We start from the raw sequence: 26214 nt of genomic DNA on the forward strand, positions 1-26214 counted from the left end.
AGGTTTTTTTTACCCAGCAACTGGGGAGAGAGAGAACTTAAAAACAAAGCTGCTGTGACTCAAAGGAAAGGTACTTGAAACTTTGAACTTACTTTAACATTATCTAGATTGTAAATTAATGTTTTCCCTTGACCAGAACTAGATTAGATAGCAAGTACAGTAGAACCTCAGAGTTATGAAAACCTCGGGAATGGAAGTTGTTCAAACTCTGAAATGTTCAAAATGAACAAAACGTTATGGTTGTTCTTTCAAAAGTTTACAACTGAACATTGACTTCATACAACTTTTAAACTTTACTATGCTGAAGAAAAATGCTGCTTTTATCCATCTTAATTTACATGAAACAAGCACAGAAACCTTTTCCTTACATTGTCAAATCTTTTTTTTAAACTTTCCCTTCATTTATTTTGTAGTTTACATTTAACACAGTATGTATGGTATTTGCTTTTTATTTTTATGTTTTTGTCTCTGCTGCTGCCTGCTTGTGTACTTCTGGTTCCAAAATGAGGTGTGTGGTTGACTGGTCAGTTCATAACTTTGGTGTTTATAACTCTGACGTTCTATTGTAACTTCTGTTTGTGTATAGACTTCCTAGCGCCCTGACCTCTAATTGTTCTGCTATGAAAAAAATGGCCTTTTTTTGTGTGTCTCTTTAAAGAGCACTGTCTAGAGTTTGAATCCGTACTTCAGTCTGGCATGTTTCTTAGTGCAGTTTAATATAGATAAAAAATTAATATTTGTTTGGTTTTTAATATAAATAAAACCAGGTTGTTTTCGGTTCTCCCACATTTTTCTAGGGCATGAGAATCAAAAATTGAAGTAGAATTAATTTATATTTACTGTCCAAGCTGACTGAAGTGCAAAAATAAATAAGACTTTTTTTCACTGTTTTCCCAGGTATTCTAATCTGAGATGCTATTAGTAAGTATAGATAAGGGATTTTTAATTTTTTTTAAATCTGACAGTGTCCCTTTAATTCTTTAAGCTGATACAGGATTCTCTCTCCTCATATAAACACTGTCCAGCTATTTCTCTATTCTGTTCCCACCCACCAAAACTGTGCACCCTCTTGTTCTTGAAAATTGGCTCTGGGCAAACCAACATCTTTATTAAATGGTTCTGTGCCTCTGTCTAACTCAGATGGCCCTCGTTATTGGGGTATCTGAAACACCTCACAATCTTCCTCACATCAACCCTGTGAGAGTAGAGAAGTTCTAGCAGATGAGGAACCGAGACAGAGGAAACTTGTGGCAGAGATGGGGAATTGAATCCAAGTCCCAAGCTAACCCCCTAACCACTGGACCACTTCTCCCCAGTTTACCAATGTCTAAAACAGTGATAATACACTGCACCTTCACAAAATGCTTTGTATTCATAGATTCATAGATACTAAGGTCAGAAGGGACCTTTATGATCATCTAGTCTGACCTCCTGCGCAACGCAGGCCACAAAATTTCACCCACCCACGCCTGTGAAAGACCTGGAACACCTTTCATCTGAAGGATCCCAAAACATGTCTGGGGCTCAAGTTATATCATACACTTTTTGTGTGTGTGCCTTATGTTTCTCTGACTGCTCTTTCCCTGGCTGACTTAGTGTTGCTGCTACCTGACCAGCATGAGATATGTAGATAGCCCCCAATGATAGCCTCCAGCCCCTGTTGTTTAACTCAGTGAAAGACCTGAGTTAAAATCCATATCTCCCCCTTGGTAGTGCAAAGCATTCTCTCTTGACCACTTTTTTCTAATCATTAAATTATTTGAGGATTATTGCTATGTTATGCAGCTAATTGTCTAGCTAATTACCTCCCATGGGAGGTGGGCACTGTGGTTGTTTCTGTGTTTGACATTTCAGTGCTCACTGAGAAACTGTTTATCTAGATTCCTCTCTTGCCCTTCCCAAGAAAACACATATGTGTACAAAAATCAGTATGGAAAATTGACTCCTACCACAAATAAGTAGGTGATTTTTAAATTGTTCTGTGAATATTTTCACCATTTTTTGAACATTTTTCATCTATTTTTGTTGTTTTTAATTGTGACTGTATTTCTTTGGGGTTTAATTAAATATTTTTGTTGATCTTGATTTCTTTTCTACTAGAATGCAAAATTATTGAAAAGGCTACTCGGAGCACCATTGCAGCTATACCCAAATCCTACAATCAATTTTTGTGAAAGTTATATTAGAAACCATATAAATTGGAGAATCAGTATGCATGTTTATAAATCCATAGTACTGATATAATGAATGCATTTGTTATGCTTATAAAAAGCACACGGGATCTTTTCAGGGGAGAAGGCAATATGCCGCATTTACTGACAATATAACAGTTCGCATATGCATGCACACGCACACGTCCTGCAGATGGTCTTAATAGTTACCAGGCTGTCAATCTAATGGCCAGTTAGATTGGGCACGAGTGAGGAGTTGGGTTTTGTCGGTCGTGATCCAAAGCTCCGAGGCTTTGGGGAACTGAACCCAGAATTTCATGGCAAAACTTCCCATCTTTATAGTTGTAAATTCCCACTTGAGACCATGCATTTTGTAATGTCATCCTGTAACAGCAGACAACCCCAAGATTAACACCATTTAAGGACTAATGATTACAGGATGACATTGCAAAATGCATGAACTCAAATGGGAATTTACAGCTATAAAGATGGGGTGTTTTGCCATGAAATTCTGGGTTCAGTCCTGCAAAGCCTCAGAGCATTGGGTTGTGACGGACAGAACCCAGCTCCTCACTCGTGCCCAATCTAACTGGCGATTAGATTGACTTGAGGTACAACAGCCTGGTAACTATTAAGACCATCTGCAGGACCTGTGTGTGTGATTGAATGCATATGCTGACTGTGTTATTTTCAATAAATGCGGCGTATTGCCTTCTGCCCTGAAAAGATCCCATGTGCTTTTTATAAGCATAACACATTGAATGCTAAGATTGTTACTGTGCCAAGCAATTAATAAAAAGTTAATATTGTTCACTGGTGGAGACAAGTGTCTTCTGTAATGATCATTCAATTTACTTTGGAACTGCCTACTGATATCTATTTAGGAGTTACCTTTTTAAAAAATATTTTTAGTGCTACAATTAAACTTAATCAAGCACAAATGCAAAGTAATGTACCATGTGTCCAGGCCACTCTATGTGCTGAAGGTTTTGATATTCCTGAGTGCAAGTGAAAAGGGAATGTCACTGTATTAAACCTGTGTGTAACATGGAACATCCAAGCTGAGAACAGTGAGTCCAATGTTATCAGGTTGAGGAGATGAGTCATGTAATGTGATTGCAAGGACGGAGATGAGGAAAATTGAAGATCAAGGGGAGGGAGAGCAGAATGCATGAGTGGTTCTTAGTTGGGTTTTATATTTGAGTGGTGGTGGTGAAGACAGGCTGAGGGGGAATCTCTCTGTTGTTAAGGAGGGTATCTAATGTGTTGTGCCTGGAGTTGGATCATATGTTGTTTGATGGTCATAAAAAAGATGGCTGCATCCTCTTACCACACCTCAGAGCATTAAACAGAACAGTAGGAGAGGCAGATCAACATGTCCATGTTGATTGATATGGTAGGGGCCATATTCTGCAGGAAGAATTCCATGGACTTAAATGAGAGCTATGCCTATGTAAGGACTATAGGATCAGCACGTAAGAAGATCGTCCCCATTAATGGAATAGCTCACGTGAATAAGGTTAAGCATGTGCTTAAGTGTTTTCAGGATCAGGGCCTAAATAGCTTCCATTATCCAACTATTCATTGTCTCCTTGTCTATAGTCTTGCTTTAGAGGGAGATGAGGTGGGTGAGGTAATACCTTTTATTGGACCAAATTCTGTTCACATCCTATGGATGGGTTTTTGATTGATAGGAGTTAGATGGGAAAAAGACCCATTTGATCGTCCATTCCAGTTCCCTGTCAATACAGGATCACTTTAGCCTATCTAGTTTTAAATCTTCTCTCAAGTGATGGGGCTTCAGCTACTTCCCTTGGGAGGCTGTTCTAAAGCCTGGTCTACACTGCAAAGTTAGGTTGACATAAGTTACCTTGCGTCATGTTATTTGTGCATGTGTCCACACTCCAATTTGTCTCCAGCTGACATAAGTGCCCTGTTATATCAACACAGTCAAACCACTTCCCTAGATGGTGCGGAACCATGGTTGTCCTACTGAGGTCAATGCAGTGCGAGTGTAGACACTGCATGGCCTGTGTCAACCCTAACAGTCTTTCAGCATCTGTCCCACAATGCCCCATTCTCTGCAACAGTGACCACTCTGGTTACAATTTCAAACTCCACTGCCTAGGGGTCACAGAGACCAGAAGCCACCCCCACCTTTCAACATCCTCCCTCCCCATCCCGTGTTGTTGAAATGCCTTTTCCTGAGTGCCGATGTTGGCAAACGCACCTTGTGTTAGCCCAAAACAGTTTAACTGTGGTCTATGCAGATCAGAAGATGGGCTGTCTGCAGATGCCACCCCCTCCTGCATCTATCATTGGGTGATTTATTAAGACCGAGGCAGAATAAGATGTAACACACAAATATTTATTATGCTACTAGTCAGTAAACTAGACAAGGACACCCTTCAGACAAGCTAGCTTGAACTGTGTGGGCCACTGGCTGCCACTCAGATGGACAGTCCTGAGTGACAAGCGTGCCACTCACTAAATAACTTGCAGTTGCGAGGCAGATTATGGCTGTCACATGACTCTAATTTCCCTGACCTTTCCCCTCCTTGATTTGAAAAAGGCTGAAAGGGCACTAAATCATCCGAGGAGAAGGGTATCCAAGATGGAGGCTTAGCTGTCCTTTTTACAAATCCAAGATGGACATTACATAAAACAGATCAGAAACAGATTTTACCCAGCACTAGCAGCTCTCCCTTCTTGTGTGCAGCTACCCAGCCGACTGTGCTGGCCCCACACAGACTGAGAGGTACTAGATGCACTCCAGCCTGGAGTAGACAGGTGCTTTGGATCTCCTGGGCCTGTGGGGAGAAGAGGCTGTGCCGTGTGAAAGCAAAGGAACTTCACGGGATGCCAGAAGCCCAGGGAGCACCACAATAGATCTGGTGCTGTGCCTCAGACCTGCTGCTTCTACAAGTTACTGCATGGCATACTTGGCGGAGACCCCACCAGCATCCCACAGACCTTTGTGGGTACCGCCAAGGAACCCAAGACTGAGACCCATGGTGTGTACAGCGTGGAGGAGGAGTGTGGAGGAGACACAGCAGGGGATTCCAGCCATGCCGCAAGCCAGGACCTGTATGAGACTCTGACGCAGTATAGCCAGTGCCACCAGGTGAGCGTTGATGAGCCTGATGACGGGGAAGGGAACTCGGTTAAGTGTGTACATGCATTTTTCTGTGCATTCTTTAAATTTAATGATGGGACCTGGCCCAACCCCAAGTTAACAAGACACCGGTATTGACTTTTCATTTGCTCATACAAGAGCAAGTAGTGGTACAAAAAACATAGGTGGACTTCAGACTAGCAGCCGGGTTAGTCTGTATCCGCAAAAAGAACAGGAGGACTTGTGGCACCTGAGAGACTAACCAATTTATTTGTGCATAAGCTTTCGTGAGCTACAGCTCCCTTCATTGGATGCGTTCAGTGGAGTTATCTGCTTGTCATTACCCTGTAGGGTTAGGCTGGGACATGTGGAGCACCTTGGTTTTGTGCATAGGGATGTCCCTTTTATCCCCCTGAGAGATCTTGATGAAACTTTCATGGAGGTACTCTGCAGTCCTTTTCCAGTGATTGCTAGGGATGGCAGCCTTATTTTGTCCTCCATGGTAGGACGTTTTCCCATGCCATTCTGTGATGACTTTGGCTGGGACCAGTGGTGGGCTGGAGCCTGTTTGCTGGAACCGGTTGTTAAATTTGGAAACCCTTTTAGAACTGGAGGGACAACCGGAGCTCCAGCCCTGGAGCACTCACGGAGTCGGCGCCTAAGGCGCCACTTTCGATGTGATCAGTGGGGGGAGCGGTCGCTCCGCCTGCTCCCCCCCCAGCTACGCTCCCCCGCCCCTAGGAGCCAGGGGACCTGCTGGATGCTTCCTGGGAGCTGCCCCAGGTAAGCACCGCCGGGACTCCCCACCTCGCTCCCTGGCAGGTCCCTCTGGCTCTTAGGGGCGGGGCGTGGTGGGCACCCACTACGGTGGCCCACAAGACCCTCCTGCCCGGTTCTGGGGGCAGTCAGGGGACAGAGAAAGGGGGTGGATGGGGCAGGGGTAGGGGGGGCGTCAAGGAATGTGGGGGGTTGGATGGGGAAGGGGTCCCAGGGGACGGGCGCGGGCCACGACCCCCTTGTGGGGTGAGGAGGGAACCGGTTAAGATTTTGGCAGCTCATCACTGGCTGGCACCATTGCAGTAAACAGGCTAGCAACATACGGGTCTGGGTCGCTTCAGGAAGCCAGTAGTAGCTGTGCTCTCTGTGCCTTTGATACCTTCCAGAGTGAGACATCCGCTTAAATCACCACTGCCTGTGGAAAATAGTGCCAGTCGCTCGGTGCCCTATACTCCTACTTAGGGAACAGGGACCAAAATTATATAGCTTTATACGACAGAATGTCCCCCGCCCCTGACAGGCCACTATGGCTGGGATTGGAGAGTGGTGCTGTGCAGAGGTGCTCCACAGCCGAAGGGCCAATAAGCATGTATTTTAAAAATGTTTATGGAGAATAAGGGAAGGGAGTTTTGAAACTTATCTTTCCCTTTCCCTTGTATCTGTAAATCCAGTGGTACATCTGTCTGTTTTTATCAGCACCTTCTAGGGTGGTGGTCTTGAGGAGTTCCCCCTCCACACCTGCAGAACGCGTGATCCTGATGAGGAGGAAAAAGAAGAGGACTGGGGAAGACATATTCTGCAAGATCCTGCCAGCCAGTGCTGCATCGGACCACAAACAAAGGGCTTGGAGGGCTCATACAACCAACAACATGGAGAAAGACAGAGAGGACAGGAAAAAGGCCCAGGAGTCTAAGCAGGATAAGGAGTGGGAAATGCGCTAGGACATAACGGATCTTCTCAGGCAGCAGACTCAAATGCTGCTGGTTGTCCTACAGGTCCCAAAATCTTGGATTCTCCATCCTTTGCACTATTTGGAGAACTCCATGGTTACTGTTCCCTACACCCCACAATGTATCATGGTGCGGATCATTGCCTCTATCTTTCCACACGGGGGAGGAGGGAGGTGGGGCAGCAAAGGAAACAATAGCTTCACATACACTGACCTATGAGAACCATGACTGGTATGCATGTTTCCACAATGGACTACATTTGTGCATTCAAATGGACATAAAATTAAAAAGGAAGTAAGCCTTTGTTTTCACCTCGTTATGTTACACATTTGTATTGCATTGCTTGTGGGGATTTTTTGTACATACTTTTGTTATGTTTTTCCCACTTAATAAATGTTTGTTTTTGGGAGAATCAAATGATCTTTATTAGTTCGCAACAAATATTGCAGAATGCATAGCGGTACTCAAAGCAAACAGTCCTTGTAATTGTACAGCAAGCACCATAGAATTCACAACTTCAGGAAAACACCCAGTCATATTTATAACTATACAGCAAGCACTACACAGTTCTGAGCAGCACCTAAGATTCGAGGCCCAGAGAACGCTATATCACAGAACACCACTGTGACTGATTGCTAAAGGGCTCTTTCAAAGCCACCCTCACTCCATAGTGCCATGTTGAGCTCTTGTAATAGCCCTTGAATCTGGCTGTTCAAATTCGGCATGTAGCTGATCCCCGTCTGTCCTCCACCCTAGCAGCAGCTAATTCCCCTTTGTCTCACAGCTATTATGCCAGACACAACAGACAGCAGTAACCATTGGGATGTTTTTCTCACTGAGATCCTATCTAGTGAGTAAACACAGCCAGCATTCCTTCAATCTACCAAAAGCACCTTGAACTGTTGTTCTCCGTCTGCTGAGCTGGTAGTTGAATCTTACCTTAGTGCTGTCCGGGTGGCCTGTGTACGGCTTCATGAGCCAGGGGATCAAGGGGAAGGCTGGGTCCTCCAGGATCGCTCTTGGCATTTCTGTATTGCCAATGGTAATCTGCTGATTGTGAAAGGAAGTCCCTGCTTGCATTTTTCAGAATAGTCCTGTGGTTCTCAAAGATATGAGCATCATGCCCCTTCCGTGACCAGCCCACGCTGTCAGTGAAGCTCTCCCCAGTGATCCACTTGTGTAACCATAGAAAAGTAGCCCTTTCTGTTGATGTACTCTGGCAAGCTGGTGCTGCCAAAGTAGGCATGTGTGTGCTGTCTTTGGCCCCACTGCAGTTTGAATTCCCCATTGCTGCAAATACATCGGCTGAGTCTTGCACATTGCCAGGAGTCCCTGCATAGCAGGACGTGATGCAACTGTGCAGGGCCATGAATGACAACTGTGTATTTCCCAACTCTAAAAACTATTTCCCACTGACCTGCAGAAATCCAGCACTGCAAGCTTTTAGAGCGCATTCGCTACTCAATTCTCCACTGTCAATTCAGCACTCATTCTGGTGTCCAGACGCTGGGGGGCTGGGGCAAGCTTGCCACACAGATCCAGGAATGTGGCCTGGAATTCTGCAGTCATCCCAGATTTGCATTATGATGCAATCCCACCAATCAGTGCTTGACTCTCAGGCCCAGAAGTGGCACTCCACCCTCTGAAGCTTCTCCATGACTGCCGCCAACAAGCTTCAATTGTTTTTCACTCTGTCCCTTGGCAAACTGTCCTCAAAGCCATCCTCATGTCTGTGGTGGTTGTGGTACCTCTTGCAGATCTGCAAATACAGGAGAACCATGCGTCCTGTATTTGCAGCCTTCATGAGAATAGCGCAGAGCTCTTCAGGCTCCATGCTTCTGTCAGAGATGGCAGACACCAATAAGTGCCGTGGGGGTTTGTGGGACTTAAAAAAAAAAAAGGGGGGGGGGTGCTGAAAATTAGAGCATAGGGATGGCATTATGGAATAATGCATTTTGGAAACTTGACCCCTAGCTTCCAGAGAGCCCTGAGTGAGTCATTTCCATCCCACAACATATTGTGAAAATTTCCCCAAAGGCATTGCACTGGATAGCAGTGTTTGTCACACTGAAATATTTACCTATAGTGCACCGCACTTTACATCAACACAAGCACTACTGGTGGGTAAGCGCAGCAGCAACACAAGCAACAAAATGTGCTCCTGCCCCAGCGATACACAAACTTCAGTGGTTGTACATCAAGGTAACTTTCATCAACCACAGTTTGTAGTGTAGGCATGGCCTCGTTCTGAAGTGCTGCCCGGATGTTTTTCCTCAAGTTCATTTTAGATTTTCCTTATTTGCACTCTTTTATCCTACAGCACCTCACTACATCCTCCCCCACCCTTGGAATTTTGCACTCATCACATTTCCCACTCCCTAAGTGGTACTCTTGAACTGTGTGTGTTTGCCTCTCAATCTTTCCCTTTAGCATTCTGAGAGTTCTTGTTGCTCCTCTGAGCTCCTTCCACTTCATCTTTGTTGCTCAGTTGCACTTCAGCTCATCTACTACATGGAGTTGTTCCTGATTAACTGTGAAAGTGGTTAAAACTAAATGGGAACAAAGCACTCTAATTCCATTTGTGGGCACTCTTTTTTCTGGAGTGATTTAGGAAGAGTGATTTAGGAAGAGCTATTGCACTGTAAATTCACACCCTACCTTAATCCCCGTTAACTGTAAGTGTGGCTAGGCTCTTTTTTCTTTCTAGTAATATTGTGTCCTGCACTGAACATACTCCAGGCGCTGTCATACCAGAGCCATGTTAATTGTTACCTTTTTGGTCTGTGACATGTTGTTTGTGTAGACAGCCTGAAAGCGCATTGCCTCCTTTTGCTGTCATGTTGCATTGCAAATACACATTTAATTAGCTGTTCATTATTATCCCACCCACTGTCTAGCCTGTGGACTCCTGGAAGGTTGGTTGGCTTTTAAATAGTGACATGCAGGGATCCCAAAGTACCCGCCTGCACCCACAACAATGGGATCCTAGAACTGGCCCAGTCCCTAGGTTTCTTTCTCTAGTGCTCCCATCACCATAGTCTCTCAGCAGCTCTGTTTCCAGGTTACTCCTGCCCATTGAATGTACATATTTGACTCATTCCCTTCCTTCCCCTCCCCAGTGTACTAGATTTCATTTGATGCTCTCTCTCTCTTCCCTCCCCAGCCCCCCAAAACCCTTTTCCTTCTTATTTCCTTCACTTCCTGCTACAGTCTTCTCTCAAAATAGACTTTTAGGATTTTTTTATTTAGGTAATATGGTCCCTTATTTCCTGATAGCCGCAGTAGAGAATTTTAAAACACAAACTACACTTAAAAAGAAATTGGTACTGCTCTTGATTGGAGAGAGTTTGCTTGTTGGAGAACTCTAGAGCCAAATGCCAACAGGGAGAAGACAGCAGTAACTTTTGAGAAGCCTGCAAAGGTTAAGAATCCATCAGATATCCACACCAAATGCACTTTAGTTCCCACAGATGTCAGCCATGATATTGACACTGTTTTTGTGAAGTTCTCTGGCAACTGCCCTGTTTTGCAGCATGGGGAAAACCTTAGTACATGCCTACCTGCACCAGACCCTTGTTCTGCCTCCTGCTGAGGTGCTGGCTGCACTTCCCCACATCTTTTCTTTTATGGATTCCTTGTCTGTGGCCACACAAAGTCATGGGACCACCACATTCACCTCCTGGCATTGGCCGGGATGGCCATCTATGTCTGGGAGTGGATGCTCAGTGGGGAGGTTTTCTGTTGCTGTGGGGCCTATTTCTGTTCCCTAATTGTCTCTCACGTCTGGGCAGAATTCCACTATCTCCTTTGTGGAGCAGTTCGTGGTGTTTAGGGTTCACTACTTGGTGCCCCCATCCAGTATCCTTTTTTTAATCTCTCCTCTCTCCCCCCTCCCCCCACCAGCTTTCCTGATCTACCATTTATTGTTCCACTGAATCTATTTTCTGTGGTCTGTGGCCCCTCCCTCAGTTGAGGGTGTGAGCATTTTGTCCTATGATGACTTAGGCCCATCCTTCCAGAATTAAAGTAGGCCATTGCCTTTCAGCTGCATTAAATTCACTCAATTTAAAAGGTCTGTTTCAACTGGACAAGTATGCTGCTTATTTGTCCATTTTGTGTTTTGACGATTTCTGACCTACTACCTGATGCTACATGAAGATCATATTTTGTGTTTGTGTGCGTGCATGTGTGCAGAAATGTGGAAAGGGTCATGCTTGAAGGTGAATGACCTAAAAACAATACCCTCATGCAAGGAAACTGGTTGAAAGAAGGAAATAGGCGTACGTGGGAACAGGAAAGCGTCTGTCTAGTGGTTAAAGTGGCACTGTTAACTCAAAAGTAATATGTTGTAAACAAATATCTGTATCTTGGGGCTAACAGCTTAGACTATTAAAAGTGAAAATTATAAAAATCCAGTTCATTGGTCAGTTTGTTATCCTCTGCTTAGAGAATGGAAATAAACTCAGTATCATTTTTATGTGCGCAGTCAGTTTCTCTTTCAGGTTCTCAGTGTTGCAGGGTTTCAGACACTCTGGGGAGGCAAAGTAAAGGGGTTGATAGCCTTAAAAATATTTTTAATTGATTCCGCCCCCCCCCCCTCAAAAATACAAAATTTAAAATGCAGTGTCTCTTTACAAGCACAGAAGTAGGATTGTAGAACAATCTGGATTCTGTTCCTGGCTCTGCCAATGACTTCCTGTGTAATCAGTTTTTGCCAAGTCACTTAAGGTCAGATTCTAGTACCCTTTCTGAAGCTGGGTAGCACTTCACTAAAGTCAGTGGAAGCCCTTGAGGAGTGAACCTATATTTATGGAGTTAAGGTATCAGAATCTGTCCCTTAACTCTGCTCTAGTTTTTCTGTCTGCTAGATGGAGCTATTACCATACAAGGGTGTGATAAGGCTAAGCTCACTGCTTGTAATTGCTTCGAGATCCTCAGGTGAAAGGGGCTACAGAAGTACCCAATATTACATGGAGTGCTAGTGGAAATGTATTAGTAATTGTATAATGTAGGGGTTTGGTTGCAATATACATTGCTTTGTCTTTCTAATTTCATAGATAATATATCTTATTTGGCAGAAATTTGCTGTCTTTTTTTGGCTGTGTGTCTGAACAACTCTCCTTCCATCACCTCTCCTGAAAATTGATTAAATTGTTTAATATAGAGACTAATAGAAATTTAAGAGCATGGGCAACTGAACAGCCCCCGACCTATTAGAAACTAAGCTCTTAAACCCTTCAGATAACATATTCTTGCACATGGAGTTTGTGACATGTCTGTGTCAGTACTCGGGGTGGTTGTGCCTTTTAGTTTTCAATGTGAAATTTAGCAGGTGAAGGGTCATTGCAATTTGTTTCCTTTCCAAAGTGTGAATGAATTGATCAGTGACTCGATGTGTTGAACGAGTCTTTAGAAGTCTCTGAATCAGTTCAGGTTCCTTGATCCTGACTCTTACTGTCCTGTACCTTGTGCAGTCCGGTAGACCTGTGCAAAGTGATGCTACCAGCACAGAGTGGTGATGCTTTACGTTTGCTTCATGCAAATGAAAGACTATCCAAGGTGTAAGGCAGTAGTGGAGAACCAAACCACTTCAATGCAGCATTAAATATTGCCATCACTGCTTGGCCTACATGTCTGCTATGGTTCCTTTGATCATGCTTAGCTCAGCTCATTTGGCATGTGCTGGAAGCAAATCTTGGGAGCTTCATATTAAAATTCTGTTGCCAACTGGAAGAGAGGGGTGGGATGGTTTGTCAGCCTCTGAAGCAGTCCCTTGAAATAGTACTGACCACTGAAAGGTCTTAAAATCGTGTCCTACTGAAGAGCAACATCTTGCCTTTTTGAAGTGGATCAAATTGCACCAAATGGGGCGAGTAGTCCAAAAATGCCCCCCAGAAATGGAGACCCAGGAGTGACCATTCCCCCCCCCCCCCGATCTCTGCAGAACATGTGCCCTAACAGGCTGAGTCCACTAGGTGAAAGTGGATTTTTTTTTTTTTTTTTTTAGCAAAGGTGGGGTGGACAGGATCTTGTATTGTCAATATGCTATCCCTGCAGGTCATGCTTCAGAACATTCCAGAGACCTAGAGTACTGAAGAGTTTAATAAGCAGGATGTTTTAACAGAAAACTATTGTCCTTTTCATGGAGGTTGAAGCTCACACCTGGTAATCTTCTTGATACACAGAATGCACCCCAGAGGAGTTTTGGGATCGATTATGACAACAACTATTTCCTCAAGGATGGGAAACCATTCCGCTACATCTCGGGCAGCATTCATTACTCCCGTGTGCCCCGGTACTATTGGAAAGACCGTCTGGTGAAGATGAAGATGGCGGGGCTTGATGCTATTCAAACGTAAGTAATTATTGACTTTTGGGAGCAGTCTTAAACTAGAACAATGAGGGAGTGGTAGGTAAGCTAAGTGTACAAGGCAACCTCTTTTAGATTATAGCTGACAACACCCTAGAGAAATATGGAGCTGAGCTGAGCTGACAAATGCTCCACTTCAAACTCTGTGTTTTGAGATATGGGTGCAGGCCTTCTGTAGGCTGAATTTTAATTTTTGTTTAACTCAAATATGAGCAATGTTGATCTGGAAAGGAGTAGTTGGAAGCTACATACATTTGTTTCTTATTCCATAATTCTTGTCTGTCCTACCTCGCTAATATTGCCTCCATTGTAGGTCAGGCAAGGTCACAGAACATAACAGGCCTGGGGAACGGGGCTAAGACTTGTGTGAATCCTCAACAAGGGAAGAGGTGTTGTGGAGCGATTTATGGCATTAGGTTAAATCCACTTGAGACTTGCTTAGTTTTGGGGATCATTTGTACCTAGAACTCAAGGATTGTGAGCCCCCTGCAAACTGAAACAAAGTTATATAGCACTCTACTTCTAATCTACAAAGCTTTTTATTATTTGGATCCTGTATCTTAAACTGCTTCTCTCCTTGTATTACAACTTGGCAGTTGAGATAAATTATGACACTCTAGCAGACAGTCAACAGATATGTTCATGAGCAGGCATGGTTTGCTCAGTGGGGAGTGCCTGCATATCTGGAACTTACTCCCTCTCATCTGAGTCCGATAGTTTGTTGACACTGCACAGCTTGTCTGTTTTCTAAGGAGCCCTCTGAGGGGGATGGGTGAATGAGTGTAGGTGAGTGGATGAAAAAAGAGAGGATTTGTTTGATGGTTCCGGACTGTCTTGTTGGGGAGGTTGAGTCCATCTTTATTTTGTGAGTTACAAAAACATGCTTGTGCTTCCAGAGCCGTTGGACTGCTGCTCTTTTATTAATCTAAGCCAATAGCCAATGACTCCTGTCACGCAAAAAAAGAGGGATTAGTAGAGAAGTTGCTGGGTGGCTCCTGGAGATGTTGCTTCAAGGTGTACGAATAGTTACTTTTAAATTTGGTTCTAAACTGCAATAACAGTAATCTCAAATTGTTAAATTAATCTATACAATGTCAACAGTTGGTCTGATTGCTCTTCTTTTCCTCTGTTTCCTAATCTTGACTACCAACCTAGGTGTAGTGCTATGCACTGTCTCTACAGTTCATGATCTCCAGAGTTTCTTATATGTTCCCCTTTGATTCTCTCTCACTTTTCTGCTCTGTTTCTTTCCTTTAAACCTTTTTGTTTCTTTCCTGTTCTTTCAAATGCTTTCTCTTTCCTGTTCCTTTGAGATCCTTTATCTTCTTTCTATTATTCTGTACAATAGGTCATTGGTTTTTCTGGTGGCTCTTCCTTTGTGTGATGGACTGGCAGATGGGTGGCTCCTTCATACCTCTCCTCATAGACTTTAAGGTCAGAAGGGACCATTATGATCATCTAGTCTGACCTCCTGCACAACGCAGGCCACAGGATCTCACCCACCCACTCCTGCAATAAACCTCTCACCTATGTCTGAGCTATTGAAGTCCTCAAATCATGGTCCTCAATAAGGATAAGTGCAGGGTCCTGCACTTAGGATGGAAGAACCCAATGCACAGCTACAGACTAGGGACCGAATGGCTAGGCAGCAGTTCTGCGGAAAAGGACCTAGGGGTGACAGTGGACGAGAAGCTGGATATGAGTCAGCAGTGTGCCCTTGTTGCCAAGAAGGCCAATGGCATTTTGGGATGTATAAGTAGGGGCATAGCGAGCAGATCGAGGGACGTGATCGTTCCCCTCTATTCGACATTGGTGAGGCCTCATCTGGAGTACTGTGTCCAGTTTTGGGCCCCACACTTCAAGAAGGATGTGGATAAATTGGAGAGAGTCCAGCGAAGGGCAACAAAAATGATTAGGGGACTGGAACACATGAGTTATGAGGAGAGGCTGAGGGAGCTGGGATTGTTTAGCCTGCAGAAGAGAAGAATGAGGGGGGATTTGATAGCTGCTTTCAACTACCTGAAAGGGGATTCCAAAGAGGATGGCTCTAGACTGTTCTCAATGGTAGCAGATGACAGAACGAGGAGTAATGGTCTCAAGTTGCAGTGGGGGAGGTTTAGATTGGATATTAGGAAAAACTTTTTCACTAAGAGGGTGGTGAAACACTGGAATGCGTTACCTAGGGAGGTGGTAGAATCTCCTTCCTTAGAGGTTTTTAAGGTCAGGCTTGACAAAGCCCTGGCTGGGATGATTTAACTGGGAATTGGTCCTGCTTTGAGCAGGGGGTTGGACTAGATGACCTTCTGGGGTCCCTTCCAACCCTGACATTCCATGATTCTATGGTTTAAAGACTTCAAGGTGCAGAGAATCCTCCAGCAAGTGACAAATGCCCCACGCTGCGGAGGAAGGTGAAAAACCCCCCAGGGCCTCTGCCAATCTGCCCTGGAGGAAAATTCCTTCCCAACCCCAAATATGGCGATCAGCTGAACCCTGAGCATGTGGGCAAGACTCACCAGCCAGATACCCAAGAAAGAATTCTCTGTAGTAACTCAGCTCCCACCCCACCATTGGGCCTATTTACCACTAATAGTCCAAGATCGATTAATCCTCATGCTGTGTCCTGGCAAAATTATTGCATTTTTATCCTGCCATTTTCTCTTTCGTCTGTGTTCTTTTTCCCTACTTATCTTTTTAAAATTTCTCTGCATGTTGGTTTTTTTCGCTGCTTTCTTGTTTTGTGCCTCCCATCCTTCCCTTTTCCCTCACTTAGCAAAAGGTACACAGGATGTTTGGAGTGCTAGTGTCCATTGGTGGCTCTATGAGGCATATGCTCTTAAAGAAAGGGAAGTAGGGCTGCAGAGGTATTGTCTGAGTATGTAGCGGTTGCTGCTAGTTCAGGGATGACTGATAGGTACCTTCTTAAAGTACTTTTCTTACCTGTGCCGCAGGACCACGTTTACAGTGGGATGTGGGGTCACACACAGGTGCTGACTTCTGTTTTTGCCTGTGGGTGCTCCTCTCCGCTCCCTCTGCTCCCTTCCCCCGGTGCGAGTGCAGGCCTCAGAGCGAAGAGGCCGAGCAGAAAAAGAGGTTGGCGGGGCCATGGTCCGGGCTCTGTAGCCCACGAAATATTAATCCAGCTCTGCAGATGCTGAGTACCCCCTGAAGCACCCATGGAGTTGGTGCGTAAGGGGGTCACATAATTTTACTGCTCTTTTCCATATGCTTTCCTTGGACTAGCCTCAGGTGGGTGGGGCTGCTGCCTTTTAGGTTGGAGGATGTCTGCAGTAAGTCCCAGGAACTCTGTTGCCGTTGTCTGTGTGTGTGTGTGTGAGTGTCTGTGTGTTTGTGTGTTTATATATACAATCAATCAGAAACTTTGCAGTTAGCCAGGCAAGCAGATTTTGATTAACGGGACTTGGTGGTAACTTTTCACACTGACCAAGGAAAACTTGGATATGGCTTCTGTGGGTTTTTAGTTAATGGGAGGGTGGGGAGGAAGATTGAGTGGATTTCTTTTTTTCTCCACTAATAAAACTTGGCTAAGATGAGTAAACTTCAAACAGATTTTACAAACTGTCCCCCTGTGAAAATTAGTGCTTAGTTCTAGTTTTACCATTAAGTAAGTACTTTACTGATTTAGTTAACAATGTAGACTGTGTGGAGAATTATTTTTATGGAAGCTCAAATTCTAAGGGATGTAGCTGTCCTCAAGGAACTCCTTGCACGCCCAGCAGAGCTTCCATGTTTCATGGGAGGAATGGCTGCAGCTTGATTCTTGGAACTTCAATATTCCATGGAGATTGCAATTGCAGCTTGACATTGATCCCATAAATTACAATAGGTGCTAGATGTGCTTGTTTTAGCTTTAGGCCAGGGGACTTGGCTGGTCCTGGCTACAGAGCAACTCCTAATGCAGCTCACCAGGGAAGAGGAAACTGAATCCTTGTGCTGTGTGGTTCCTCATGAATCCCTTTCAGTGAAAGTAAAGCAGACCTTCCCTTCTTCTCATTCCTTTCTGCCTCCCTTCAGAAATGGCCAGCCAATCCTTGCTTTCCATCTTGACCATGACTATGCAGGTTAGCTGTCTGAGGCTCTCAGAGAAGAGAGAGAGTTTAGTAAGCCATTAGTGTACCTCCAACCTGTAAACAATGACAACAGGACATAAGAGAGCACCTGATTCTGCAAGTAGATTGGTCCTGTAGTTAAGGTTTTAAATCTCCATGATAAAATTTCAAAAATGCTTCCAAAATAACTGATTAAAGTTGGATGCTATAATCCTGGTGATATTTCAAAATGTAATGGTGTCTGAAGGGGTGAGAGGGTAGGGAGAGTTGAAGTATAGATTAGTAACACTATAGTCAAAGGTTTAAAAAGGTCCAGTTTAATTGATATTAACTTAAACTGACTATTTCAGACTCTGTAGTGTGATGACTGGTGTGCCATAGAGAACTGCCTAGCCACATGTGCCCATTGTCTTTGTTTCCGGCTGTATTCAAAGACAGCTAAAAATAAATACTTTCCTGACATTGCCTTTCTGTGTAAACTGTTGGTGTAGTTGCCAAAGGGTTGTTAGATGATCGTGAACTGGAGAGAAGATAGCATGTGTATTCATGCATTGGAGAAATATTGGTCCATAAGACAATCTCTCTTACAGTGTTGTTTGCACTATAAAAAACAGGAGTTTGAAAATCCCTGGCTGAGACTACAGGTGATTTTTCTGAAGATGCAGTTAAGTAACTAACCACTAGATGGAGCCAGATATTTACAACACAGGATAAAAGAAAAGGAGTACTTGTGGCACCTTAGAGACTAACTAATTTATTTGAGCATGAGCTTTCGTGAGCTACAGCTCACTTCATCGGATGCAAGGAAACACAGGATAAATTAGTAGCAAAAAGGCTTCTTTGAAGAACCAATGGATACTGTTGGCTGCTCTGAATTTATATGACGGATGTTTGAACATTATAGTCTGTTTTTTTGGGTTTTGTTTAAATTTTGTTAGCTGGTGGGCAGATACATTTATACCTTTTGGAAACTCTTTCTCCAAGAAACAGCTGCCTCTAGGAACCTAAAGTTTCAGTACTTTTTTTTTTTTTAAATGTAGATATTAGTTCTTAAAATAATTCCAGGAGTTTTGTAAAAACCCTTGTAGCCTTTTAAGGGCTTTAATGTTGCTCTGTTGGTTTTTAAAGTGACTACCCCACTTTGTAGGCAACTGGAAGAGAGAACATAGAACAGATATTATGTGGCTGGTTCAGCAACCTGGGATGTGCTACTGTTCTCCACTTCATAAAGCATATAGTCTAAGCGACAGCAAAGTGTTTTAATGTAGAAAGCAAAAGAACCCTTTTCAGCAGTAGTAGTGACCTTGTAAACGATGAAAAAAACACTGATTCATCACGATAGTGGTGGTGGTGTATGTGTTCTTTCAGTGGCTTTAACTTGTGGAATGGTGGATGTGTTTTAAAAGGAAGGGTGTAACTTTTTATTTATTTATTGTAATTGTCAGCTTTAATGATCCTATCTTAAATGGAAGCAGTCAGCTTGTACCTCACTTGCCTTTAAAATCCAGGCAAGAAAACAAAACTGACATTGAACGTGTTTCCATTCATATTCAAATCCTTGGCTATAGAAGAGCCAGGTAATAAGGATATTGGAAACATTATAGATAGGTTGGGAAGGCAATTAAAATTACTTTGCAAAGCTGAAAGGATGGAGCTCGGCTGCACAGAAAATTGGGCAGATTCCTCCCTTGTGTTACAAATCTGAGAATTTCTGTATCCGAACACAAGACAGTGTCTGTTATAGCATCTGGACACCTGTGAATAACTGCTTTAATTAAAATGCTTGAAATTGTTGAAGATTTTGATATTTTGTAGGTAGCATGTAACTTTTAAATACATACATTTATGTAATCCACGCATGTACTGGTTCTTGTTTTTCCTCTATCGACAAAAGGTATTATTGGCACTGCATTGTTCTCTTGTCTTGTTTTAAAAAACATAAAATCTCTTTTAAACTTTTAAAAAAAAATCCTAGAAGTGCTGTGTGAGAGGCTTTCTGCTTGACTACCTACCACTTCTGTTTCACAATGACTTTTCAGAGTTATGAAGCAAGATAACGAAGCACAACTAATTATTTTTGCCTTTAATATGTTTTTATGACATTGATGCTGTTAGAAAGGAAGAGTGTATGGAAAAAATACATGACTACAAGAAAAAATAGAGACATCTGTTTCCCGTCTAAGTGCCTGATCATACTTGGTGCTAATCTTAGCACCTTCAGCTTCTAGAAGTGCCTTACAGGAGCTAGGTCCTAAATTCATTTTGTATTCCATTAGTTTGGAAGTAAATGCACCTCAACTTTACAGTTCTGTAAAGATGTAAATAGTTTGTTTCCTTGGAATTAGATTAAGTCATTATTTGGAGTTCCTTTTTCATTCTAGTCTAAGTCACTTCTTATGGATGGTGTTTTCTTCACAGGTATGTGCCATGGAACTATCATGAATTCAAACCAGGAGTATATAACTTCTATGGTGACAGAGATATAAAATATTTCCTGGAGCTAGCTAATGAGATTGGCTTGTTGGTAATACTAAGAGCTGGACCTTATATCTGCGCAGAATGGGATATGGTAAATTTGTATTTAAACTTTCTAATTTCTAGGCAGAATTAACATCTGATCTCTGTCTAATGTAAGTGTCCTCCCATTTGTGGGGGGAAGTAAGGGGGGTACAGTAGTAAAAGGATTCCCTACCGCTGAACATATGGCACAAGGCAGGATTCTTCATCTAGAATACTAAAAGTTGTGGGTTCAAGTCCTGCTTAAGTGACTTCCCTTAGCCTCAAGCGCATTGGTCCTTAAATTGTGATAATTTTTTAATATGATCTTGGGTACTATAGGTCCCCAATGACTAGTACTTAATTGGTAATATCTATATAGTTCTGGGATAGCTGGTTAAACTTATCCTTCTAATTCATGAAAATGGTAATTGAAATGGTTTGCTTTCCCTTCATAGGGGGGTCTTCCAGCATGGTTATTAAAGAAAGAATCTATTGTTCTCCGATCTTCTGATTTAGGTAAGGAGCTCAAAAGGATTTATAAAAATGTTTCAAGGACAAGCAGACTTGGTGGCCAGACTCTCGGGTCAGGCTGTATTTTCAAGAATGGTATTGTGTTACTGTTTCTACTAAAAGTTTGGGAATAACAAATGTGAATGCTCTCTGAATAAGGTTTTCTTACTCCTTTTGCACTGTGCATAAATATATGGACAGAATAAGGTTGGAACAGGGTGGAAAACAGCAAGACTACTTGTGTAAGGATTTGCAGGGCTGGACCCTTAAATTGTAAAGGATAATGTTCTTGAAGGTAACTGTATATTTTTCTGTTGTGTGGGGACATTACCACCTGTTTTTAGATTGTACTATATTGGAATGATTTGGGTGTGGTCTTTGAAGTCACTTGACTTCCCTACATACCGAGAGGCTGAAGTTATGAGCAAGTACAGAATGTCATCAATTCATTTTTTGTTGCTCTTATACACATTGTGCATACCCAGTGTACTGGTTACAAAAATATCCCATTTGTAGTTTGTTTTTGTTTTTAAAGTGGATAAACTCTGGTCTGCCCACAACTTTCTCTTTGTATATTCCAGATTACCTGGAAGCTGTAGACCGATGGATGGGCGTCTTGTTACCCAAAATGAAGCCTCATCTCTATCAGAATGGAGGGCCAGTTATTATGGTGCAGGTAATCCATTTCAAAAATCAAACAGGAACACTAACTATGTGAATGTAGAAGGCCTTTTGGTCACCATTATTGAATTATTAACAGTGCTTCCACAGGTATGTTTCCAGTAATGTACATGGGTGCTCTTTAAAATTTAAATCATATTTGCTCTCCATGATAACTGGAATTAAAATTAGTTTAAACTATATCACAAACAAAAGGGTCTGGTGGTGGTGTGAGGTACCTGGAGATAATATTCAATTTTAGTATGTTATCCTTGCATCTCCAACATTTTAACAAGTGCAGCTTTGAGTTTCAGCTTTTAGTCCTTAGTGTAGATGTCTCTTTACCACTTGGAAAGAGACTGTGCGTGAGGCTGAGGTGAGCATGGCTACTCACACAAGTGATGTATTACTAGCCAACCTGCTTGCCTGTATTGTTGATACATAGCTCATGTTGAAGCAGCTCAGCTGAAGCCAGCACTTCCTGAGACTCAGGGACTCTTGAATCCAACAAATTTCTTAACATCTCTTCTGCTTCCCCCTCTCCTTATTCCCCTTTTCCTTACTACATACAGAATCACCTGCAGGGCTTCCCTGCAACTCCCCACTGAGAGTATGAAATGCTGGCTCCATTGAAGTCACTGGGAGTTTTGCTGTTCACATCAGTGGACCCAAGATTTCACCCCAGGTCTTTTTCCCCTGAGGCCTGTTGGAGATTTTCTTGCCAAATCTTCTGTGCACTTGCAATCCCTTTATCTTAAGTCACTGTGCAAAGCTGGATTAGTCATGTTATCACCATTCTACAGGTTGGGTAGATGAGGCCCAGAGAATGAGTAGCAGAGTACGAGTAGAACCTAAATCTCCCAGCTTTGTGATCAGTCCACTTTAATGGGTTTGTTTGTTTGTTTCTTTCTCCTCATCTTGTAGTATCTACAACTTTGTTAAGTGCTTCACAGAGAAGACTAAACCACAGCTGCCCTTCCCTTCCCTCTTCCTTTGCCTCCTGCCACCCTCCCATCACGTATTCCCTTGTTTCCTCCCATCCCGCCCTGCATGACTTTGTCATTGTTTGCAAGAATTGGCAGTCCCTGTTTAGAACAGGAGTCAAGAGTACAGCAAGCCTGCCTCAGGGCATGTCTACGCTTACCTCCGGAGCAGTCTATCCACTGGGGGTCGATTTATTGCTTCTAGTGAAGACGCGATAAATCGACCGCAGAGCGCTCTCCTGTCGACTCCAATACTCCACCGGAGCAAGAAGTGTAGGCGGAGTCAACAGGGGAGCGTCAGCAGTCAACCTACCGCAGTGAAGACACCACAGTAAGTAGACCTAAGTATGCTGACTTCAGCTACCTTATTCACGTAGCTGACATTGCGTAACTTAGATTGATACCACCCTCCCCCCACAAAGCGTAGACCAGGCCTTAGAGTGCTGTGGTAAAGCCATGTGGGGAGACAGGTATAGGATAATCCCCCACAATGCTGGGTTCTAACCAGTGCCATCTGTTTTAGTAGCCCCGGCACCACAAGTTACTCAAAAAAAGAGGCTGAAAGCTACACCGTGACACAGTTCAGTGCTTTTTATTGCCATTAAATGGAACATTCTCTTTACTTAGCTTGCTAAAGGTCTAGAGCAGCAGTTCTCCACCCACAGGCCGCATGCGGCCCAATGAGCACACAGCTGCGGCCCAGCTCAGCTGTGTGCTAAAGGTTGCAGGCTCCGGGCTCTCGGCTGACTTGCCGCGGTGCCCTGGCTGCCCTGCCACGCAGTGGGCTCCAGACTCCCAGCAGGGTCTGGGGCCTGGGCAGCTGGCTGCCACATGCTGGGGCTTGGGGTCTGGGCAGCCAGCTGCTGCCCGGTCCCACACAGTCGGGGGGGGGGTCAGAGTCCCCATGCAGAAGGGTGCAAGGTCAGGGTCCCTGCCCTATGCCCAGCTCTCCACACCTGGCCCCACTCTGTGGCGGGGTCTCTGGGTGGAGGGTGCTGGGCATAGGGGTTTGTGTGTGTGGGGCGGGGGTTAGGAGGGGGACACCGTGGTTCTCAACCTGCAGCCCAGCTAATACTTTCTGTGCCACATCTGCATCCCACAATGATAGATAGGTTGAGAACCACGGCTCTAGAGTATCTAGCCTGACAAGACCTGCTGTAGCTAGGAATGAAAGAAGAATAAAATACCTTAAATATTTGGCCCTGGTGCTTCCATTGGTTATTACACTGAACAGATTAAGCATTAAGGTTCAGATTTTGAAAGAAGGTTTCAAAGACTCACTTTCAGGGTGGATTGACTTAAATCAGCAATTTAAATCATGATTTAGCTCACCCAGTGGAAAACCTCGATTTAAATCATCCAATTGAATCAATTTTTCAATTTGTACTTCAGTTATTTTCTAAAGAAAGGTGCATTTTCATTGGTTGATATAACATAAAACATGTTGATTTACAACTAAATTTGGTCCATCTTTTTGCTACCTAGGTGGGTACACTATAACTCTATATATTTATTTATGCAGTTATGTAGCTTAACATTTTCAGATTCTTATTAACTGTACAGTTTTAGTATGTTAGAAAATAGTGAATGATAATTAACTTTTTGCTCATGATTTGTGTTAAGCCGCATTAGGGTGGTAACTGGAATTTAATTAAGGATGCAAAACAGCACATAACATTTATTTTTATTAATCAAAACAACCTTTAGGTGGTTTGGATATATAAACTTCACTTCTCAAAACAGGTTTCACATTTACAACTAAATTATGTTTAATTTACCCTTAACATATTTTGTATTATATTCAGACTTAATTTTAAACAGGTTTATTTTTAAAAATATGGAAACATGGAAACTCTGCTCCCACCCCCCCGACCCCCACTGGCTTCAGAACTCCTCCAGAGCTCTGTTGTGCAGAGGTTTGTACTCCAAGTTGTCCAAGTGTTAGACCTGCAGCAGGAGTCTCCCTATGAGATAGGGGAGCAGGCAGATAATAGATACAGTGTTGGTATATAATCCACAAATACTCTTTATTGCTTACAAAATAAATTACTCACTCCACATTCATAACCCAAGCAGACTACACCAGAGTCTGAAGATCAGAATTGAAGTCCTGATGGCCAGTCGACGTTCAGTCTGATCACAAGATGCGGGGAGCCAGCATTACCACACCTTAATCTAAACAGGGCTCTGGATCCATGAATGACTCCAAATTGCAAGTGTATCGAACATCATTTATAATCCACTCGGTCACGTCATCAGTTTTGTTGGCAATTTCAAAGAAACGGTTCTGGGCAAATTGCCAAAACCCAAGATGTTTAGAAACAGTCCCAGGCCCAAGATGTTCTTCTTTGGTTAGTTCTGCTTTACAACTGCAGCGGATACATTGCAACAGATGCATTGTCATGGCAATACCCCCAATATTTCCTTATCTGGTATTTCTCCATCTTTCTCATTGTAAAGTTATTTTTCACAAACAGCTCTTGACCACCTAAAACCTCAGATTCTTGCTTTGGTTGTCAACATGCAGCTCACATCAAGCATACTTCATCTACAATAGGCCTATAACATATTACATGGATATATGGATTATGTATATATATATATATCCCAACATTTGGTAACAAAAATTCAAATCAAACTGTTATAAAGAGTTGTTTTTATAAAAAACGTGTAAAAGGGTGACAAAAATACTGAGTCAGACTAAACAAAAAAGTCTAATACCACCACCCATGGACTGTGTTAATATCATGATTGGTAAACAAGAGGCGAATGGAACCAGAAATGAATTAACTAAAACTGGTTAGGCCTAATTGGTGAACAAAATCATGAGGGGATGGGTTACTCCACCGTTTACTCCCTTTTGGAGTGCTTAAAAAGAGACTTTGGGGAGGCTCAAATAGGCTAGAAGATGGGTTGACTGAAAGGAGCGAGCTTTGTTATCATGACTGCCAACCCCACCATCTCCAGGGACCCTGGAATGTGCCATGACGCTGTTAGACCTTCACCGTCCTGATTCTGAGAGAGGTCCTGACTAGACCAGGCCAGAGAGGGGGACCCAGATGACATCACCACCTCTGGCTAAATCCCTAACGCTACCTGGCACTAGGAATTTTGGTTTCTGCTGTCACTGCGCTCTATGTGTCCTTTTCCTTCCCCACCTTATTTCTTCTTTTCCCTATCTCTCTCCCTTTGCCTTCTGTGAGTTTGGCTTAGCCAAACAAGACAGCATCTCTTGCAGCAATGCTGTGAGCTTTTTCCCAGTAAGGCAACCAAAAGCAATGCCTTAAACAACCCACTGCTGGTACAAGTTTTCCAGATCTTGGAGTGACTATGTGCTGTGCCTGTGTTTCTCCAGTAGTGAGGTTGCAAGTGAAAATCAGCACCAGAGACAGAAGTTGCATTTTCTATCTTTGCTGTTCCTTTCACTCCCATTTTGCATGTGTGCCTTGTTTTGTCTTTACGAAAACAGGATTGGACTTCAGCAACAGCAGTAATAACAACAGCTGCAGCTCATCTCAACAAGCTTCTCTTTTCCTCAAAAAGAATAGTTGATACCATCTAAAAACTGGCAAATGGGTTTTTTCCCCTATAAAAGCTCTGTACAGGGAATAAGGGATATTGTAAAGTATTAAGTAAGGCTTTAATTTGGACATTTCAAATGCTATTACTTTTTTTTCCTTTCCAGTATCTTTAATACTGAAGATTTTTAATATTGGTGTATTTGCCACAGAACTAAGCAGGCCGAGATCTCTGTACTTGAACCCCCGAACCATGTTTAACTCTCTAGTGTTGTGCAGTGACAGGATCGTGTTAACTTCTTTGACTCTCTAGGCCCATTTATTCCATCAAAATTAATACAACATCTCCCATCCCCATGTTAGCAGAACTACAATAGAGCTTTGTCTGTTGTACTTGGGGCACACCGTTTACGAGTGAGATAGTGCTTAAGCTAACATTGTTGAAGCCAGCATTAACTGAGGCAGGGCATTCTTGTGGAACTAGGAGGCTGATGCTTTGGAATACAACCCCTCTCCAGATAGGGGTGGAGCTCCTGCAAGAGAGGCTTCTGGGAGGTGAGAAGAATGATGCTGCCGGTGTGGCATCTTCTCCCC

The 26214-nt window shown here is 43.3% G+C and overlaps 1 protein-coding gene and 1 long non-coding RNA gene across 3 annotated transcripts in view; both read left to right on the plus strand.

Moving 5' to 3' along the window:
• Nucleotides 1-26214, plus strand: part of GLB1 (galactosidase beta 1) — a 72369-nt gene that overhangs the window by 6595 nt on the left and 39560 nt on the right. The window contains exons 2-6 of one of the 2 annotated variants that reach the window (XM_073333089.1): nucleotides 3-70; nucleotides 13199-13368; nucleotides 19869-20019; nucleotides 20405-20465; nucleotides 21041-21135. In XM_073333089.1, coding sequence (XP_073189190.1) covers nucleotides 13337-13368; nucleotides 19869-20019; nucleotides 20405-20465; nucleotides 21041-21135 — 339 coding nt within the window. In that variant the 5' untranslated portion in view covers nucleotides 3-70; nucleotides 13199-13336. The remainder of the gene's footprint in view (nucleotides 1-2; nucleotides 71-13198; nucleotides 13369-19868; nucleotides 20020-20404; nucleotides 20466-21040; nucleotides 21136-26214) is intronic. The other variant, XM_073333087.1, reaches the window with a different exon arrangement.
• On the plus strand, nucleotides 5172-7528 carry LOC140907345 (uncharacterized). Its single transcript, XR_012157467.2, has 2 exons — nucleotides 5172-5295; nucleotides 6760-7528. It is a non-coding gene; the product is annotated as an uncharacterized LOC140907345 (long non-coding RNA).

This window comes from Lepidochelys kempii, chromosome 2, assembly GCF_965140285.1.
Source record: "Lepidochelys kempii isolate rLepKem1 chromosome 2, rLepKem1.hap1, whole genome shotgun sequence".
Taxonomy (NCBI): domain Eukaryota; kingdom Metazoa; phylum Chordata; order Testudines; family Cheloniidae; genus Lepidochelys; species Lepidochelys kempii.